The following is a 20,842-nucleotide window of genomic DNA, read 5'->3' as shown; positions in this document are numbered from 1 at the left end:
AAATGTACGAGGCATGATTAGTAAGTTTGGAGATGACGCTAAAATAGGTTATATTAGAGATAGTGAAGATAGTTATCGAGAATCACAGTGCGATCTTGATCAGCTGGGCAAGTGTGTCGAGGAATGGCTAATGGGAACAAATTCAGGTAAGTGAGAAGTTAGTGAGACACAAGGATCTGCAGACGCTGGAATCTTGCTTGGAACACAGTCCATTCAAAAAGCTATCCTCACCTGTATCCACCTATCACTTGCCAAAGTTTGTCTCACCCCCATCTCTTTCCAGCTTTCTCCTTCTGCTATAATCACTCTGAAGAAGGGACCCGATCCAAAATGCTGCCTATCCAAGCGAGAGTATCCGAGTAAGTCAAACCACAGATTAGGAGTACAAGTACATGGTTCCATGAATGTAGTGTCACAAATAGATAGGGTGGTCAAGAAGGCTTCTGGCCCACTGGCCTTCATCAGACAGGAAATTGATTATAGTAGTTGGGACGATATGCTATATTTGTACGAGATGTTGGTGAAGTCACACTTAAGACGCTATGTTCAGTTTTGGTCACCCTGCTACAGGAAAGGTGTCATTACGTTGGAAAAATGTTAGAGAAGATTACAAAAATATTGCCAGGACTTGATGGTCCGAGTTATAGGGAGAGTGGGCAGGCTACAATTTTATTACTTGGAGTGCAGGAGGGGTGATCTTATAGAAGTATATAAATCAATCAATCAAAGACTTTAGTGTCATTCAAAAATACACCAACGCAAGTCTGAACGAAATTTCGTTGCTTCTGACTCATCGTGCAACATAAAATAACAAAAGGATAAAATAGATAAAAAGATAAAATAGATAATAGTGGCGGCACATTACATGGAATTCAAGAGTCTGATGGCTCGATGGAAGAAGCTGTTGCAAAACCTTGCCGTTCTGCTCCTTATATTACGATACCTTTTGCCCGAGGGCAGCAGAGTGAACAGTCCAGGATGGAGATGTGTGGGGTCTTTTATAATGTCTTATAAAGATGGATGCCTTATAATGCCTTATAAACATGGATAATGCTGTTAAGTGTCTTATATAAAATCGTGAGCACGATGGGGTGAATGAACAACCTTTTTCCCAGGGCATCAGAATTAAGAATTTGAGGTCAGAAGTTTGAGATGAGAGGAGAACTGAGGGACAACTTTTTCATACAGTGGGTGGTGGGTATATGGAATGAGTTGCTATGGGAAAGTGGCTGAGGCAGATACATTTATTATATTTAACAGACATTCATGCATGTACATGGATTAGAAGCATATGGACCAAAAGGGACCAACATCTTATTGGACAAGTTGGACTGAAGGGTCTGTATCTGTGATGTCTGAGCATGACTCTGCTTCTAAACTCCCTTGAGTTTAGAAGAGTGATTTGCTCTGTTTGAACCACACAAAACATTTAGGGTGTTTTTTTATTGGGGGCAGGGGCTCACAGTTTCAAAATAACAGATTTTCCATTCAGGATAAAATATTTGAAGAAATGTCTTTACCAGCTATCCAAGAGGGCAGTAGAAAAGGGAATCAGAGACATGGATAAGTGCAGGACAGGGGAACAGAGATAAAAGATCAGCTGTGATCTTATCAGATGACAGAGCAGGCGTGAGGAGGTGAACCGCCTGCATCATCTTCTGTTTCTTATCTTCTCACGTGTTTACAAGAAGGGACCAAGTGTGGGAATGCAAATTCTCTCAAAAATACAGAATAACAAAGGGATAAAGGTGGGATACACGAGTGGGCAAAAGTGCAGCTGGCGGTGTGAAATGTTTCATTAAACTGCAACATGACTTCTTGACTAATACTCAATATCTCAAACGATGAAGGCAAGCATTCCATACACCTTCCTTTTCACTCCATCTACTCACATTGCTTCTTTCAGTGAGTGAAGGATTTGGACTCAAAGATCCTCCAGTACATTAATGCTGTTAAGGGTCTTGCCATTAAATGTGTGTACAGATGTAATAGCATCGCATTTAGAAATCAGTGACAGGACTGGTCAAAGTCAGCATGGATTTATGAAGGGGAAATCATGCTTGACTAATCTTCTGGAATGTTTTGAGACACAGAATGTTAGCAAGAGGATATAGCAAGTAAACAGTGTCCAATAGAATGTTGGCCTTTATTGAAAAATATTTCAATACTAAAGTAGGAAAGTCATGTTATTGTTCTACCAGGGTACTGTGTCCAACTTTAATCTCCTTGTAAAATACTTGATTTGCAGACAATTCAAAGTATCATAAGAAATGTTTAAGAACTTTGAACATTGGCATTCAGCATATATTAGTTTTACAGATGCAGCATGAAAACAGACCCTTCGGCCCACCAAGTCTGTGCCGACCTGTGATCACCTGCTCACTAGATCTATCCTACACATTAGGGACAATTTATAGAAGCTAAGTAACCTATAAACCTGCAAGTCTTTGGAAAGTGGGAGGAAACTGAAACGCCTGTAGAAAACTCACGCAGTCACAGAGAGAGCAAACAAACTCCACACAAAAAACACCTGTAGTCAGGATCAAACATGGATCTCTGGTGCTGTATGGCAGCAACGCCACTGCTGTGCCACTCTGCTGCCGTCAGATTTTAATCTGCCTGAGAATGGATGATTATCATTTTGAAATATGAATCTGAAAGGGCTTGACAGAGTTGATGCTGCAGTTTGGAGGGAATCTGGAATGGGGGAAGATAGTTTCTAAGTAAAGAAATTCTATGGAATTCTATTCTTGGCTGCCGTTAAAAGTTGAATTATTGAATATATTCAAAGTTGAGATATATGAGCTATAGAAAGCATTTTATCGGGATGCACATAGCATGGTTTGGGAACAGATCCATCCACAGCAAGAGCCCAGACCATCATGGAACCCAATCTCCCTTCTGTTGATTCCATCTACACTTCAAGCTGCTTCGGCAAGGCCAACAGCATAATCAAGGACCAGTCTCGCCCTAGTCTCTTCATCTTCTCCCCACTACCATCAGGCAAGGGGTACAGATGTTTGGAAACGCACACCTCCAGATTCAGGGACAGGTTCTTCCCAGCTGTTACCAGGTAACGGAGTCATCCGCTCACACACTAGAGAAAGGTCCTCCCATCTACCTCATGGCAGATCTTCAAACTATCTTTAAATGGATTTTACTAGATATTTTACACAAACGTTATTCCCTTTATCCTGTATCTGTACACTGTGGACAGCTTGATTGTAACCATGATCATCTTTCGCTGACTGGATAGCACGCAACAAAAAACCTTTTCTCTCTACCTCGGTGCACGCGACAATATTAATAAACTAAACTAAGGTGCAGCTGAGCTCTGGAGCTGATTAGTCATGATTATTTTGAAGGGCAGTCTAGCTTGAGGAGATATTTGGGTACTCCTATTTCAATTCTTCTTTCTATTTGCAGTCGTGTCCAGCCTAATCCCACATTTTCCTCAGTTCAAATGGTGTAAAAAATCTAAATCCCCAATTGAAACGGGACAAGTAGTCACCATTATTTAATTGATGGGTTGCTCAGCGGTAGAGTTACTGCCTTACAGCCCCAGAGACCCGGGTTCGATCCTAACTTCGGGTGCTGTCTGCATGGGGAACGTACGTTCTACCTGTGACTGCATGGGTTTTCTCCCACACTTCAAAGATGTACAGGTTTGCAGGTTAATTGGCTTTGGTAAGTTATACAATTCTCCCTAGTGTGTAAGATAGTGCTAGTGTACAGGGTGATCACTGGTCGGTGCCGACTCGGTGGGCCACAGGGCCTGTTTTCACGCTGTATTCCAAAGGTCTAAATCCCTAAAGTCTAACCAACCCCAATTCACTTGAATAGTAAATGAAGGTGGCAGAGGTGATTGGTTTAGTCCCGTTTCATCGGTCTCCAGTAGAATGATGACCACGTGCTTATTATTCAAGGAATAAACTTTGTAAGAGGAAGGAAAAGATGAAAATGAGCTCATAATTTTTTTTTAATTCAGTTATGAGATAAAGATATTACTCGCAGAACCAACATTTATTTTTCATTCCTATGTCCTTGAGCAGAAGGTGCTGAGCCACTTTCTTGAACAGTCCCTCTATAAATAGCAGGAATGTATAATTACTGTACTATTTTTGCACCCACCGCAAAATGAATGCTTTAAAATACTTTATGGTTATTTCATGTTACAAAGTAGTTACGTTCAAGTAAGTGCCAACCTTTAAATGAACTGGCTTGGTAATATTTACAAATCAGGCCAAAGAATCTATTATAGACAAAAATGCTGGAGAAACTCAGCGGGTGAGGCGGTATCTATGGAGCGAAGGAAATCTTTAATTTTCCAGCATCTGCATTTCTACCTTAGATTTTCCAGCAGTTCCTTCTTAATCCTTCGCTCCATAGATGCTGCCTCACCCACTGAGTTTCTCAAGCATTTTTGTCTACCTTCGATTTTCCAGCATCTGCAGTTCCTTCTTAAACAAAGAATCTATTAACTAGCTTTAAATTCTTGCATGTCTGAAAGAGAATTGTTTTGCAGTTAGGAATGCCACCATAGTACTTAATTAATCAGTAAAGGCTAAAGAAGCATGCAGGAGAATGCAAAAAAATGCAAGAGATTTCATAACAATTAATTTTCAAAACAATTGTCTGCAAAATTATTTTGCTTAATCATACCATCATTCCAATCATAGTCCTGATAATGTCAAAAGCGGCAACATCATGTGGAATCTTTGTGCTTGTCTTCAAAGCAACTGCTGAAATGTCTGACACCTCTAAAGAAAGAAAGTTGCACGTAAATACACAGTAGACAGTTGGCTGATGCCCTTCCAAAACAGCCTCCTGCAGATGAGCCAAATAGAATACATATTGAACGAGGATATCAAGCCTTCTTGTTCTTGCAGTGTGAGCAGTTCTGGCAAGCTCAACATTCATTACCCATATATTTTCCCTTGAGAAAAAGGTGGGAGCCTTTGAAGTGAGATATTTAGTCAGTAAGGTGAGTGACTTGGGAGGGTACTCTGTGGCTGGCAGCATTCACATCAGGTGGAGCTTCAACATTATCAAGAAACTGTGGCAATTTCCTGCCATGCATTTTGTAGAAGGTAAAAACTGCAGGCATAGTGTTCTGGTAGTGGAGAGTGGATCTGGTTATAATCAATTAAACAGCTTTGTCCTGGATTTTGAACTGAGCTTTTCTTACTCAGCCTGGCCAAGTTTATAAATACATTCCTGATCTGAGCCTTGTACATGTGGAAATAATTTGGGCATTAGAAGAGTCACTTGCTGCAGAATTCCGTTTCGGACTTCCAGCCACAGCATTTATTGGGTGGTCTCATTAGGTTTCTGGGTAATGTTCAGCCCTGGGTGTTGATGGTGGAGACTCTGCATTGGTAATGCTACTGAACATCACCAGGAGGTGGTTTGATTTATCTTTTGTTGAAGGTGGCCACTAACTAGGGATTATGTGCTTCAAACTTGTTATTCTTCTGTCCACACCTGAAAATTGTCCATGCCTTGCTGAATGCAAGCACAGACTGCTACATTATCTGAGTTTATCACCAGTACAGGAATCACCCCTTTTAATGGAAGAGTATCAAAATATACCCAATATGAATCATCACAAAATAAATATTGGAGAAAAAGGACAATTTAACGTCACCCTCTTTCTCCGATCTTCTAGAAAGCACTGGTTAGTGGCTCCGAATTGTATTCAGTCAAAACAAAATATACTATTTTATATTAATTTAGATATATTATATTAGATATATTACTATCTGAACACACATTTTGTATCTTAATATTATGCTTCATTTATACTGTCATGTGTCCTAATTGCGATTTGTAACAATAACAAGTTATTTAAATTAATTCAGCTGCTTAATTAATTTCCAGGCTATAGTCAGAAAATTAACATTGAAAATCAATTTTTCAATGAACCTGTAAACATTTATCAAGAAAGGCAAACCATCAATGTCTTCCACTTTGTGTACACTTTGTGTGTCCATGAAATGTACAACCAAACCACTCAGCTGTAAATAAAGCAAATAAGTACATGTCCCGTCAAGTGACAAAGCAAAGGGCAGCAAGGAAAAGGAAATTAATGCTGAATAGCTGGCATCTCAGAAAAAACAGAACTGAGTTCTCTAAATTAGCAATGTCGTTACCTAACCCTAGCTTACAAACTAATAAAATCTATACCTTTTTGAAGTGGTAAATAAGTAAAAAAATAGCCAATCTTAATCACTGGTATAAGACGAATGTATGCCCTCCAAATTTCACTAACGGTTCTTTGTTTTAAACTCCATAAATTGTATGGCAAGAAACATACAATAAAACAACTTCAACCTCACAAATGTTGAGTAATGAGTGATATCAAATTTGACGTAAGTTTTCAAACTCTTTTGTTTTACGGGCTCAAGTTACCTCCCTTGTTTTCACTTGCAAAGGAAGTTAAATCAACTGAACCAGTGGAAAAGATTAATAACTTTAAATACAAACCAAGTTAAGAGTAAATAAAGTTTCTGTAATTTCTAGTGGTAGTTTACATGTTATCTGTCATGAATCTCACTCTGCCTCAAATCTGCCAGCATGCTCAGAGCAAAATAATAAGGATGAAATGGAGAAGGTTCTTTTTATTGAGATATTTAAGGGATATTATAGAAGCTTTTTTTTTGCATTAAACATTTAATTTGCAAAGAATCGACTGCTGTATGCAAATGAAACAAGGGACGTTTTAGTGAAGTTTTTCTTTAGAATGTTATTCCTTGTGACCACAGGTTGAGGAGCAGAAACAGAACAATTATCTTCAAAGCAGAGTATTTCTTAAATGTGAGAAACTGGTGCAGTGGTGCATCTAGTGGAGCCACCACTTCAGAGCCAGAGACATGGGTATAATCCTGACCTCGGCTGTTGAATATGTTGAGTTTACACATTATTCCTGTGACTGCATGGGATCACTCCAGCTGGTTTCCTCCCACATCCCAAAGATCTTGATTGTTAAGTTATTTGGTCACTGTCAAATTAACCTGGTGTGTAGGAAGGGGGTTGAATCTGGTAGGTGTTGGTGAGAACACAGAGGATGAAAATGTGATTAACATACGTTTAGTGTAAATGAGTAAATATAGAAAATAGGTGCAGGAGTAGGCCATTCGGCCCTTCGAGCCTGCACCGCCATTCAATATGATCATGGCTGATCATCTAACTCAGTATCCTGTACCTGCCTTCTCTCCATACCCCCTGATCCCTTTAGCCACAAGGGCCACGTCTAACTCCCTCTTAAATATAGCCAATGAACTGGCCTCAACTACCTTCTGTGGCAGAGTACTTGATGGTCAGCTTTGTTGAAGATGAGGAGACGTTAAAGAGCCTGTTTCCATGCAGTACCCATCTAGGATTCTAAACTGGAAGGTTTTCACGTTCAATGAACTGGGTTGCATCTTATCATGGTCCACCCTGTTTCAACGAATGCAATCAACTTGGTGTGCGCAATCAAATAAGATCAAATAGAACAAGTTGTCCTACAACTTTAGGCTGTGCACACCATACGCAAGACAAAGAAGAACTGGGTTTGTCTTTTCACAATCCCCTGAAGGCAAACATATAGGTTCAACAATTAGGAGGCCAAATGGAAAATTAGCTTTTATTACGAGAGGTTTTGTAATACGAGTAAGGAAATTTTACAGCACTTTTATAGGGTTATGGTGAGACCAAACATGGAACATGTTGGTACACAAAAAAGCTGGAGAAACTCAGCGGGTGCAGCAGCATCTATGGAGCGAAGGAAATGGGCAACGTTTCGGGCCAAAACCCTTCTTCAGACATGGAACATGTTGTGCAGTTTTAATCTTCTTATCTCAGAAGAATGCAGTGAAAATTCACTAGGGGGGATCTCATTTAAACTTACTGAATAGTGAAAGGCTTGGATAGAGTGGATATTATGTTATTACGTTAATTGAAAATAGCAATCAATAGATGTCTCAGCATTAAAAAATCACAGGGCATGGGAAAGGTACTGGAAGATGGCGCTTATGATAGATTGCGTTATCTTACAGAATAGTAGAGCTGACTCAAAGGGTCAAATCACTCACATTGGGAAAATTGTGTTCCCTCCAATGCAACCTTCAACCAGGATGCCAAGAGCAACTAAAGTGAAAATGCCATGTGTTAAATGGTAACAGCAATAAATATATCCACCGCGGTTGTGATTTTTATGGATATTTTCAGTTTTTCATACAAATACGCCAACCTTTTTCAGTAACTAAAAACAAGTAGAATCTGCATGAGTGCAAACATGAATAACAAAAATGCTGCAAGTCAAGTTTTCAAACTAAGGGTGAAAACATCATAAAGAATTCTTAACAGTGTTCAAAATGTTAAAAGTCATACCATTACCGTCCATATAATGAGTGTAATTCTGTTTGTTTTCTTCAGACTGTTCCTCTTGATAATGCTTTGGAACCTCAGAATTATTTGGAGCATTTATTTCCTGGTCACCATGTAACATTTCTGGAGTATCTGTTTTTAGTGCAAGTTGGAACTTTTCAACAGTTTCCTCTGCAGACTGATCCTGCAATTTCACAAATGCTGCCAAATGCTTAGTTGCAACATCAGCAGCTGAAGAGAATATATTTCCTTCTTCATCACAAACAGCAATCGTCACAATGTTCTCCAGAACTTCAGAATTATCATCCAGTGCGTCAGGGCAAGCAGGCAATTTAAGTGCAAGTGGAACTCCATCCTTCAAGGTGACATGTTTCTCGGTAGCAATCATTTGGTCTGACTTTGCATCAGAGGCGACCGATATTGACTTCTTACTCTGTTTACAAGCGTCTTTAGAGGAACAACGATTTAACACGCTTCCTGTCTCTCCAAGATCCTGTAAATCACACCCTGACAGAATAGAGTGATCAGAAATCCCATTTTCTGAAGGGGAACTAGAATTGCATATGCCTGTAATATTATGGTACAATACAGGATTGATCTGCATCAACTCCCCGGCTAATGACAGATTACCCACTTCTCTGTTGTTTTGCATTATCTTGTTTACAGTCTCTTCATTGTCCACCAGAGCTCTTTGCACTTCTTTGGTATCTAAAGAACTTGCCTGGCAGTTACTTGATTCATTGGTTTCCCACTCCACATTCATCGAATCATCTGTATCTTCACCCGCATCCTGTCAATCAAAAACAACCACATCTAAAATCAGCATTCCTTCAACATCCTTCATTTTCATTAACCCTTTACTTTTGTTCTTCTCTGACTGTCTCCACTCACTTTAAGTAATTAAAATCTAAATATAATTTCCATTAGAAGTGGATTATTAACAATGGTCACATGTTGCTAATACTAAGATTACATTGGTAGTCATTGCAGCGGGGAATTATCCAACCAGAGGCTGTTTCTTGAATTAGTGCTGATGCAGATCTGGAAGTGCACAAAGCATTGCTTAGAGGGGAGCAGATCAAGTAGGGGGGTTGACTTGTGCCAGTTTGTAACTCAGCACTGAATTGGGGGTGTCATTAATTCTCCCTCTTTGAAGAACAGTTGCTTCAGCTCCCTCTGGAATGGAGACCAGCAAGAGTCATAAGTTTTGAGGTCATAGGAGTAACAGACTGCACTCATGTGTTACCGTGAGATTCCTTTGTGAAGATGGAACTACGTGAGCACAATACACATTTCTCCCGGTTAGTGACATCTTTCCAAGGGGCTTGCATGACCCTTTCAGTTTCACACAATCCTCTGTGTTGGCACTAATTTGGCGGACACGTTTCAGAGACTTGACATATGGGCAAATGACTCCGGTCCCCTCTCCAGGATCCCTGTTGTACAACCAGAGCCGTGAGGCCATCTGGAGTCTGCTGCAGAGAGCCAGCAGGGACCTTGAGATGAGATTCTCGCGCCTGGAGCAATCAGAGAGGAGCAAATGTTCTATTTTGCTACTTCCTCCTCCATCTGGTCTTACAAATGATCAACTTTTGGCCACAGCCCTTCAGCAGGAATACATTAATCTGAAAACAGAAGCAGGAAATACATTAATCTGCCATTCACTCAGATCACAACTGAGCTTTTCCCTCAGGCACCATTGTGCGGCACTAACTTCAAAACCTTGACTCTATTATCTAAAAATTTATTATCCCAGTCTTGAAAGTACTCATGGCTGGGCCTCCACAGCTCTTTCGGGTTCAGAATTCCAAATTTTCACCCATTTATGTGTGAAGCCTTTCTTCTTAACTCTGGCCTGAATGGCTAACTTCTTTTTAGACTGATCCCACAGATGTAGCTCACAGAAAGACCACTCCACATCTATCCTGACAAATCTATGAGAACACATCTCCTTCAGAGTGGCCCCAGAGTGCTAAATACTCATCATATGCAAAGTCTGCCATATCCAGACTCAATCTAGTGATCATTTGCTGGACTTCCTTTATTGCAATTATTGTGCAACCTCAATATAACACTGATAGGCGTTAGGTAGGCGGCGCCACTCTGGTCAGCAGCGGCCTCTGCAGCCTGTCCGCGTTTTTATTATTTTTTGTCTATGTTTATATGTAGTTTTTGTTATTTTATGTTGGGTGTGTGTGTGTGGGGGGGTTGGGGTGGGAGGGAGGGGGAAACTTTTTAAATCTCTCCCTGCACTGGAGACCCGACCTTTTCTCGTCGGGTCTCAGTTGTCGTTGGGGCCGCAACGAGGAGCGGCCTCCAACAGGAAGAGACCGGGGACTCGGGTGCCGACTCACCTCACCGTCGCGGAGCTGGCCGAGACCGGAGCGGGTGGAGCGGTGGAAGAGCGCTGCCACTGCTGCTGCTGCCGCTGCTGATGCGGAGGCTGCTACTGCGGGTCTGCGGACGGCGGCACCGGGAGCCCGCGGATCCCTGGAGGGAGACCGCTTTTCAGGGCTCCTGCAACGGCGACTTCTCCCGCCCGAATCGCGGGGTCGAAGAGCTCCTGGAGCGGGGCCTACATCACTGCCCCGCGCGGCTTGGAATGGCCGCGGGACTCTGCGAGCGCACGCCGGGGTCTCTAACACCAAGACCCGGTGTGCGACCTCGCACCACCCGGCGTGGCTTTAATGGCCGCGGGACAATCGCCATCGCCAGCCGGGGGCTTTGACTTTGACTCTGACATCGGGGGGGGAGAGTGCAGTGGAGAGATAAGTTTTTTTTGGCCTTCCATCACAGCTATGTGATGGATGTTTATGTAAATTGTAAATTATGTTGTGTCTGGGGTCTATTTGTGTGTAATGTATGGCTGCAGAAACGGCATTTCATTTGGACCTCCAGGGGTCCAAATGACAATTAAATAGACTATTGACTATTGACTATTGATGTTAGAAGAATACTTTAACACTCACATTGTAATGCTACATGATTTATAAGTGAATCTAACATTTACATACTCTCCATCTGGCATGGGACAATAATACATGTGGTATAATTAAAATCATAAAATAATGAAGAGAGTAATGTTAAGGCTGCACTGTACATCCATCCTTGATAACTACAAAGGGGACCCGATCTTCCAGCTGCCTGTCACTTTAATTCTCCACCCCACTCCCCTCGCTCATATCTCAATATTGAATTTAATAGTTTCCGGAAACCTGTATTTTCTGCTTTATCAGAGCTAGCCAGTTCTGCCCCAGGGCACTCCATCGGAAAAGTAACTGTCCACAAGTATTGGGTCAGAAGCTTGGTATCCAGTGGCAAGTGACTCACCTCCTGATACCCAAGGCCTTTCTTTCTGATACTCCAAGGCCTTCTCAATATCTACGCTGCACAAATTAGGAGCATGATGGAATACCATTTGCCTAGATGAGTGCAATGCCTTGACACCATCGGGGCAAAGCAGTCTCCTTTATCAGTACTCCATTTGCCACTCCAACAAAGAGTTACTCCCTGCACAGTGCCTGTCATCTACATATAATCCAGTTACTTGCACAGGCTACTCCATTAGGGCCTCGGAGACTGATGACTTCCACCTCGAAGAAGGACATGCAGCAGAGCAGGCAGATGGGAACACCAGTATCTGCAGAATCCTCTCCAAGATGCACACCATCTGACTTGGAGATATTTCACTATCCTTCATTGTTGCTGTATCTAAATCATGGGACTTCCTGCCAATTGCATTTAAAGTATACCTTTGCTAGAACAATTGCAGTGGTTCAATAATGTAGCTCACTACCACCATCTCTAGTGCAACTGGGACTGGGCAATAAATGTTGGCCTTACTATGCCCCAAAGTCTTCATTCAATGCCTTTGTCCCTGCATTGGGTTAGTAATTTCCAGTGAATTGCACTCTTAAACGGACACATTAATAGTTGAGTAAATGAATGGGCACCAAACCTTCATGGCATAATACATCTCAAGTACTCGTTTCCCCAATCAACTCCCACATCTTCCATACTTCAGTAACATTAATACCTCTCATCTCCAAACACAAATGCCAAATCACACTTGAATGCAATAGGTTCTGGAGAAACTCAGCAGGTCAGTCAGCATCTGTGAAGGGAATGTTTCGGGCAGGTTAACACGCAACATAAAGCTATTCTATGTGTAAGAAAGAACTGCAGATGCTGGTTTCCATTGAAGATAGACACAAAATACTGGAGTAACTCAGCGGGTGAGGCAGCATCTCTGGAGAGAAGGAATGGACGACGCTTCGGGTCTGGACCCGTATTCAGACTGGTGTCAGGGCTCTTATAAAGCTATTCTATGTACCTCAAGGGCCTGTCCCACTTATGCGGCTTTTTTGGCGACTGCCGGCACCCATCATAGGTCGCCGAATATTTTCAACATGTTCAAAATTCAGCGGCGCTCAGAAAGATGCTACATGATGAGTAGGATACTACTCACGACCATCCAGGCGATACCCTGGGGACATGTCGCGTGTGACACCCCGCAACATGTTGCCGAAAATGTCGCGTTAGTGGGACAGGCCCTTTAGTACACGTGACAATAAACTAAACTGAACTGAGGTGAGGACTGTTCTTCAGACTGATGTCATTTCTTTTGCTTCACATTTTAACACCAGGTTCTGTGGGAATTCAATGTTGCAGACAGTGCATTAACTGGGAAATATTCCACTCAACACCTTGGGTCCCTCATGATATATTTCACCATTTCCAAAGCTGCTGATATTGTTTCAATTTCTTGCTGTAATGATGATTTTTTTTTCATCATTTCATTAATTAGCACAAGCAGCAAATGACCACCACACAATTTCTGACCCTATAATGTGCTAATGACTGACACTGTGAATCTGTACTTGTCACTCTGCCTGCAATCTACAAAAATGACAATAACTGCAGATCCTCTGAGGACCAAGTCCACGGTTTATGACGTTCCCATGATTATACTCTCTGGGGTTAAGCTCTACACGTTGATGATGGTATCTCTGTCATGACCAACATGCAAAAATTATCCATTCTAAGTAAAGAGCATTTTTTCTGTATGTGCAGGGAAGATCCCTGTGTATCAGAAGGCCTCATCCTCCTTAAAATGTGAGCTGTCTGATGTCTGTCGGCAGAAGCTACAGATCAGGTAACATACTTTTCACTACCAATTAGTAGTTAGTACTGGGACTAACAACCACAGTTCTATTAGGTTTAAAATAGAGATAAGAACAGGGCTGGCGCACAATATAAAGCTGAATTGGGACAAAGCCAACGTTGATGGTATTAAATAGGAACTTGTTAAAGTCAGAGCATAGAAGCAAGGAACTGCAGATGCTAATTTACAAATAAAAAGGGAACAAAGTGCATGAGTAACTCAGCGGGTCAGGCAGTATAACCATATAACAATTACAGCACAAAAACAGGCCATCTCGACCCTTCTAGTCCATGCCGAACACATAATCTCCCCTAGTCCCATATACCTGCGCTCAGACCATAACCCTCCATTCCCTTCCCGTCCATATAACTATCCAATTTATTTTTAAATGATAAAAACGAACCTGCCTCCACCACCTTCACTGGAAGCTCATTCCACACAGCCACCACTCTCTGAGTAAAGAAGTTCCCCCTCATGTTACCCCTAAACTTCAGTCCCTTAATTCTCAAGTCATGTCCCCTTGTTTGAATCTTCACTACTCTCAGTGGGAAAAGCTTTTCCACGTCAACTCTGTCTATCCCTCTCATCATTTTAAAAAGTATCTTTGGAGAACATGAATAGATGATGTTTTTCAGTCCTTCTTCAGATTGACATTGTCAGGCATCATCTATTGTGTTCACGTTTGAAGAAGGGTACCGACCCGAAACATCACCTATTCATGTTCTCCAGAGATGCTGCCTGACCTGTTGAGTTACTCCAGCACTTTGTGTCTATCTTACTGAAGTTGATTGTAGTAGGTTGTTTGCTGGCATAGGAACATTCAGAAAGTGAGATTTTTTTAAAGAATAATGATGGAAATTTCAAAGCATGCACGTTCCTTTTAGAGTGAGGGGCAAGGCATGGGAGTAGGGAAGCTTGAATGTTGAGAGAAACTGAAACTCTGGTCAGGATAAAGATGGAGACATGGGCCAAGATTAGGCAGCTGACATCAGGTGCATTCCTGGAGAGTTTAGGGGACTGAGGTGCATACTTAGGAAGGAAATCAGGAGGGAAACAAAGGAGAGGAGATAGATCTAGCAAATAAAATTAAGAAGAAGCCAAAGAGATTACATTAAGGGAAAGAGCCTAACCAGAGAGAGAATAGGCTCCCTCATAAACCAAAGCAGCCATCTATGTATGCACAAAGATGGGAGATGGGCAAAGTCCTCCATGCGTATTTATCCTCTGTTTTTGTCATAGAGTCACGCATGAAGGAGAGGGAACTTGAGACAGTTAATGGAGATGTCATGACGACAGTCCATATTAACATGAAGGTGCTAGACGTCCTACGGCATATGAAGGTAGATGAATCTCTCCGACTTCATCAGACATATATGAGGACATGTGGGAAGATGCAGAATAAATTGTAGGAGTCCCAACTGACATGTATGAATCATCGATACATGAGATACCGGTTTTGTTAGGTGGGATACCAGATTACTGGAGAGTGGCTAATATTGTGCCTCTATTTAAGAAGGCTGCAAGGAAAAGCTTGGGAACTATGGACCAGTGAGCCTACTATCTGTGGTAGATAAGTTACAGAGAGGATTCTGAGGGATAAGATAGACATCTGGATAGACAGAGGCTGATTAGGGATAGTTGGCATGGTTTTGTATGTGGGAGATCGTGTTCACACAAATTGACTGTGTTTTTTGAAGTAACCAAGAAGGTTGGCGAGGGCAAGGCTGTAAACGTTGTCTATATGGATTTCGGCAAAGCCTTCGATAAGATTCCATGGTAGTCTGTTCTGTAAGGTTAGATCGCATGGGGGCCAAGGAGAACAAGGAAGGAAGCAGAGGTTGATGGTGGAAGGTTGTTTCTCGGACTGGAGGCCCTGAACACTGGTGTGCCTCAGCGATTGACGCTGGGCCCATTAACATTTGTAGTTTGTATCAATGATTTGGATGAATGTACAAATCATGATGAGTGTGTTTGCAGATGACACGAAAGTAGGTGGCATCGTAGAAGTGAAGATGATTATCAAAATTACAGCAGGATCTTGATCAGTTGGGCAAGTGAACCGAGTAATTGCAAAAGGAGTTTAGTGCAGATAAGCGCGAGGTGTTACATTTTAGGAAGTCAATTCAGGACAGGATCTTCACGGAGAATGGTAGGGCCCTGGGGAGTGTTGTAGAGCAGAGGGATTAGACATAGTTTCCTGAAAGTGGCATCACAGGTCTAGGGTAGACAAAAATGCTGGAGAAACTCAGTGGGTTAGGCAGTATCTATGGAGCAAAGGAATAGCTGACGTTTCGGGTCGAGACCCTCCTTCAGACTGATGTGAGGGTGGGGGGCGGGGGGCAGGAAGAAGAAAGGAAGACGTGGAGAGAGTGTGTTGAGAGAGCTGGGAAGGGGAGGACAAAGCAGGGACTACCTGAAATTGGAGGTCAATGTTCATACCGCTGGGGTGTAAACTGCCCAAGCGAAATATGAGGTGCTGCTCCTCCAATTTACGGTGGGACTCACTCTGGCCATGGAGGAGGCCCAGGACAGAAAGGTCAGATTTGGAATGGGAGGGGGAGTTGAAGTGCTGAGCCACCAGGAGATCAGGTTGGTTATTGCGAACCGAGCGGAGGTGTTGGGCGAAGCGATCGCCAAGCCTATGCTTGGTCTCACCGATGTAGAGCAGCTGACACCTAGAGCAGCGGATGCAATAGATGAGGTTGGAGGAGGTGCAGGTGAACCTCTGCTGCACCTGGAAAGACTGCTTGGGTCATTGAATGGAGTGAAGGGGGGAGGGAAAGCGACAAGTGTAGCATTTCTTGCGGTTGCAAAGGAAAGTGCCAGGAGAGGGGGTGGTTTGGGTGGAAAGGGTCGAATTGACCAGGGAGTTACGGAGGGAGCGGTCTCTGCGGAAAGCCAAAAGGGGAGGAGATGGGAAGATGTGGCCAGTGGTGGGATCCCATTGGAGGTGACGAAAATGTCAGAGGATTATTTGTTGTATGTGATGGCTGGTAGGGTGGAAGGTGAGGACAAGGGGGACTCTGCCTTTGTTACGACTGGGGGAATGGGGAGTGAGAACAGATTTACGGGGTATAGAAAAGACCCTGGTGAGAGCCTCATCTATAGTAGAAGAGGGGAACCCCCGTTCCCTAAAGAATGAGGATATCTCCGATGCCCTGGTTTGGAACACCTCATCCTGGGTGCAGATGCGGCGTAGATGAAGGAATTGGGAGTTGGGGATAGTCCTTACAGGAAGCAGGGTGGGAAGAAGTGTAGTCCACATAGCCATGGGAGTCAGTGGGTTCATAGTAGATGTCTGTCAGTAGTCTATCACCTGCGATGGAGATAGTGAGGTCTAGAAATGGTAGGGAAATGTCGGAAATGGCCCAGGTGTATTTGAGTGCCGGATGGAAGTTAGTGGTGAAATGGATGAAGTCAGTGAGTTGTGTGTGGGTGCAGGAGGTAGCACCAATGCAGTTGTCGATGTAGCGGAGGTAGAGTTCTGGGATAGGGCCATGGTACGCCTCGAAGATTGTCGACGTACCCTACAAAGAGGCAGGCATAGCTTAGGCCCATGCGCATGCCTTGTATTTGGAGGATATGGGAGGAGTCAAACAAAAAGGGTAAGGACCAGCTAGGCGGAAGAGAGTATTAGTAGACAGGGATCGGTTGGTTCTGCGGTCGAGGAAGAAACAGAGGGCTTTAAGGCACTCCTGGTGGGGGATGGAGGTGTAGAGTGATTGGACATCCATGGTGAAGATGAGGGAATGGGGGCCTGGAAAACGGAAGTCATGAAGTAGACGAAGAGCATGTGAGGTGTCTTGAACATAGGTAGGGAGGGATTTAACCAGGGGGGATAGGATGGAGTCGAGGTATGTGGAAATAAGTTCAGTGGGACACGAACAGGCAGAGACAATGGGTCTGCCAGGACAGTCAGGTTTGTGGATTTTAGGGAGAATGTAAAATCGGGCCGTGTGGGGCTGGGGAACGATGAGGTTGGAGGCTTGGGGTGCAGGGAGCTGGAAGTGATGAAATCAGTGATAGTGTTAGAGATCATGGCCTGGTGCTCGTCAGTGGGGTCATGGTCTAAGGATAAGTAGGAGGAGGTGTCTGAGAGTTGGCGCGTGGCCTCAAACTTGTAGAGATCAGCGGGCCAGACTACCACAGCACCTCCCTTGTTGGCAGGTTTGATCACCCAGTCTGTAACGCATGAAATAACGCATGAAATAACTAAATTTCCAAGAAAATCAAACATCAGCAAATGCTAGAAATCGGAAATAAAAACAAAAATTGTTGGAAACCCTCAGGAGATCAGGCTGCATCTGTGGATAGAGAAACAAGGTTAATGTTTCAGGTTTGACTAACCATGCCCACTTCATGTTATCTCTGAAGCATGCTCCATCAAAGATAATAGCTCAGAAATCTTAGTGGCCAAATAAAGATTGGAAACAGGTAACATTTCAAGATGACAGAACCATACGCTTGTTCTCCCTTTAGCCATAACTTTATGACTTGGTTTACTGTGCTTACTACTTCCACCCAATGATCCCCTTGCAGCTGCAGCCATGCTGATGGGGAGGTGCTGTGCATCAGTAACTGGTATAACAGTATGTGCAGCATGAAACATGTCCTGGCTGGAGAGACAGCTCTGTCACTGCACAACAGGCAGTAGTACTGCTGGAGTATATTTGCGGGTAGATGTGGTTACCCTGAAAACAGGCAGCAAATTCTGGATTGATAAAGCCGTTGGCACTCTCCTGAGACTGGGCAAGTGTTGGCCTGGCCATCCAGTGGAGACCAGATGGCACTGTTGCCTTTGGTATCTCCAGACACTTGTCAACAGCTGATATAGTTTATGCTGAAATAAACTAGAAATTAATCTATTAACGTAGCTGACAGCTTGAACACAAAACCCATAAAAACCTGCCCAAAACCAAATACCATTTTTAGTATTGAAAACCAAGAATAGAAATTTATGTAGCAGAACTAAGATAATGAACTCAACTGAATCTTGAAAATAAAAACTGAAGCTGTTAAAACTATTATTTTGTAGATAACATTTAAAAAACATTTGCTTGCCATGGTTTTAAAAAACAACTCTTCTCGCAAAGGGCCTATTTATACTGAAAAGTGAAAATGCAATACGCACAATTATATTTTCCCCATTGCCAGTCCCCAGCCAAGTCACATCACACTACTATTCATATCAGTTTCTATCGTGCAAGTACAAGCCTGATCTACATTCAACAGCCGTCGAGTTTTACCGTGTTGAGAAATCTCAGAAACTAAAAGGAAGTGACACCTTGGAGAGTCACACTGCATGAAAATAGCTCCTTCTGCCTACCTGGTCTGAAAGATTCAAAAGTGATCCCATCTTAATTTTCCTCTCATTGCCATCAGCTCCCCCACTCACCGACACGCTAAAGGGAAATTTACAGCAGCAAACTAACCTATCCGCCTGTAGGAAAATGGAGCACCTGGGAAACACCTTGGAAACTCCACAGAGACAGTACTCGAGGTCAAGATTGAACCCGGGTTGTGAGAGGAGCGAGGCAACAGCTTCATTAGTTGCACCATGCTGTCCATGCAGAAGGTGTTTTTACAGTTCTACCTTTGCGCCAGGTTTACTCAGGTGAACACCCTGCCCCCGTTCAGTCAATAAAAATGTATCCTCGCTGCAATGAACAATAATCCACTACAACATTGCAAAAAAATAATAATTTCTCCCCCTTTTACCCAGAACTATTCTAACATTTCTTACTGTGTAGCTATAAGAAAATGAGAACTAAGTTATGTTTTAATTGATGCAAAAAACTGCAGATGTTGGAAATCTTAAACACAATCCGAAAATGCTGGAAATAGCAGTTCACAATAGCATCTGTGGGGAGATTAATACGAATGACCTTTCAAGTCAAGGACTCATGAGTGGAGCGGGATAACTGAGAGGACGGATGTGCTTTACAGAGGGGCAGGGGAGGAGTGAATAATGAGAATGACTGTGAAATGATGCAGGACAAGCTTGTCATGGCAACAATCACTTAAAAACAGTTGGATGGAAACAGAAAAGTAGAAAGAAACATGTGTAAGAAGGAACTGCAAATGTTGGTTTAAACCAAAGATATAGACACAAAAAGCTGGAGTAACTCAGCGGGCCAGGCAGCATCTCTGGGGAGAAGGAATGGGTGATATTTCAGGTCGAGACCCTTCTTCAGACAAACTGAAACAGAGGTGTAGCCACAGCCGTTAGGGAGAAAGGAGGTTACATGAAATTGGGGGGGGGGGGAGGGGGGGGGGGGGGGGAGAGTGGGTAGGGGGGCGGGGGGGGGGGGAGGGGGGGGGGGGGGGGGGGGGGGGGGGGGGGGGGGGGGGAGGGGTGGGGGGAGGAGGGGGGGGGGGGGGGGGGGGAGGGGGGAGTGGGAGGGGGGAGGGGGGGGGAGGGGGGGGGGGGAGGGGGGGGGGGGGGGGGGAGGGATGGGGAGGGGGGGGGGGGGGGGGGGAGGGAGAAAGGAGGAAGGGAGAGGGGAGGGGGGGGGGGAGAGGGGGGGAGGAGAGGGGAAACCCAACAGAATCTTATTGTTCAAGAGGACACAAAGTTCTGGTGATACTTAGTGCCGGTTAGGCAGCATCCCTGGAGAACATGGGTAGACAACGTTTCAGGTCATTCCTGATCTGCTGAATTACTCCAGCACTTTGTGTCCTTTTGTGCATTAACCAGCATCTGCAGTTCTTTATTTCTACAGAATCGTATTGTTCACAGCTAGGGGATTGAAGCAAAAGTAGAGAGATTATGCTTGACATTCCCATTCTTATTAAATGAAATATTCCACGTCTTCAACCAGCTGCGCTACCAATTTCAAAGATTCTTAGATCTATATATCGAGGTCTATTATTCTTCAATAATCCCTACAGCTCTACCATACATGATTTTTCCTGCCTCAGTCTTCTCACTATCCTTGTACTGACCAAGATGAAGTTCCATCTGATCCATGCTGTCCTCTATTCCACAACCACTCTCCTCACTATTAAAACTATCCTCACTAATAAACTTACTAATCATACCTCCTATGTTCATATCCAAGTTGTTTGTGTATAGAACACATAGTGTGAGCCGCAGCTCTGATCCCTGTGGTACAACACTAATCAAAGACTTCAAATCAAAAAATATGTGGGGTAGGTCATGTCTTATGAGCTTGACCGAGTATTTTGAGGCATTCACAAAGATGATCAATGAGGGTCAGGTCAATGGATGTTGGGCATACCACAAACTGTGGCACTTGCAGCTGTATTTATAGGACAACAGATGGGGTACTAACGGCCGGGGGGGGG

General features: G+C 43.4%; 1 protein-coding gene across 5 annotated transcripts in view; it reads right to left on the bottom strand.

Annotated features, from left to right (window-relative positions):
* The window catches only part of LOC129700488 (uncharacterized), a 203,993-nt gene that overhangs the window by 6,885 nt on the left and 176,266 nt on the right, over positions 1–20,842 (bottom strand). For 4 of the 5 annotated variants that reach the window (XM_055641021.1, XM_055641020.1, XM_055641022.1 and 1 more), the window contains 2 exons: positions 8,374–9,160; positions 4,663–4,760 (listed from right to left, as the gene is read on the bottom strand). In XM_055641021.1, the coding sequence (XP_055496996.1) occupies positions 4,663–4,760; positions 8,374–9,160 (885 nt within the window). The remainder of the gene's footprint in view (positions 1–4,662; positions 4,761–8,373; positions 9,161–20,842) is intronic. The other variant, XM_055641019.1, reaches the window with a different exon arrangement.

This window comes from Leucoraja erinacea, chromosome 9 (genome assembly GCF_028641065.1).
Source record: "Leucoraja erinacea ecotype New England chromosome 9, Leri_hhj_1, whole genome shotgun sequence".
NCBI lineage: Eukaryota > Metazoa > Chordata > Chondrichthyes > Rajiformes > Rajidae > Leucoraja > Leucoraja erinaceus.
Note: the sequence above shows the minus strand (reverse complement) of the source record. Positions and strands in the feature narration are given on the sequence as shown.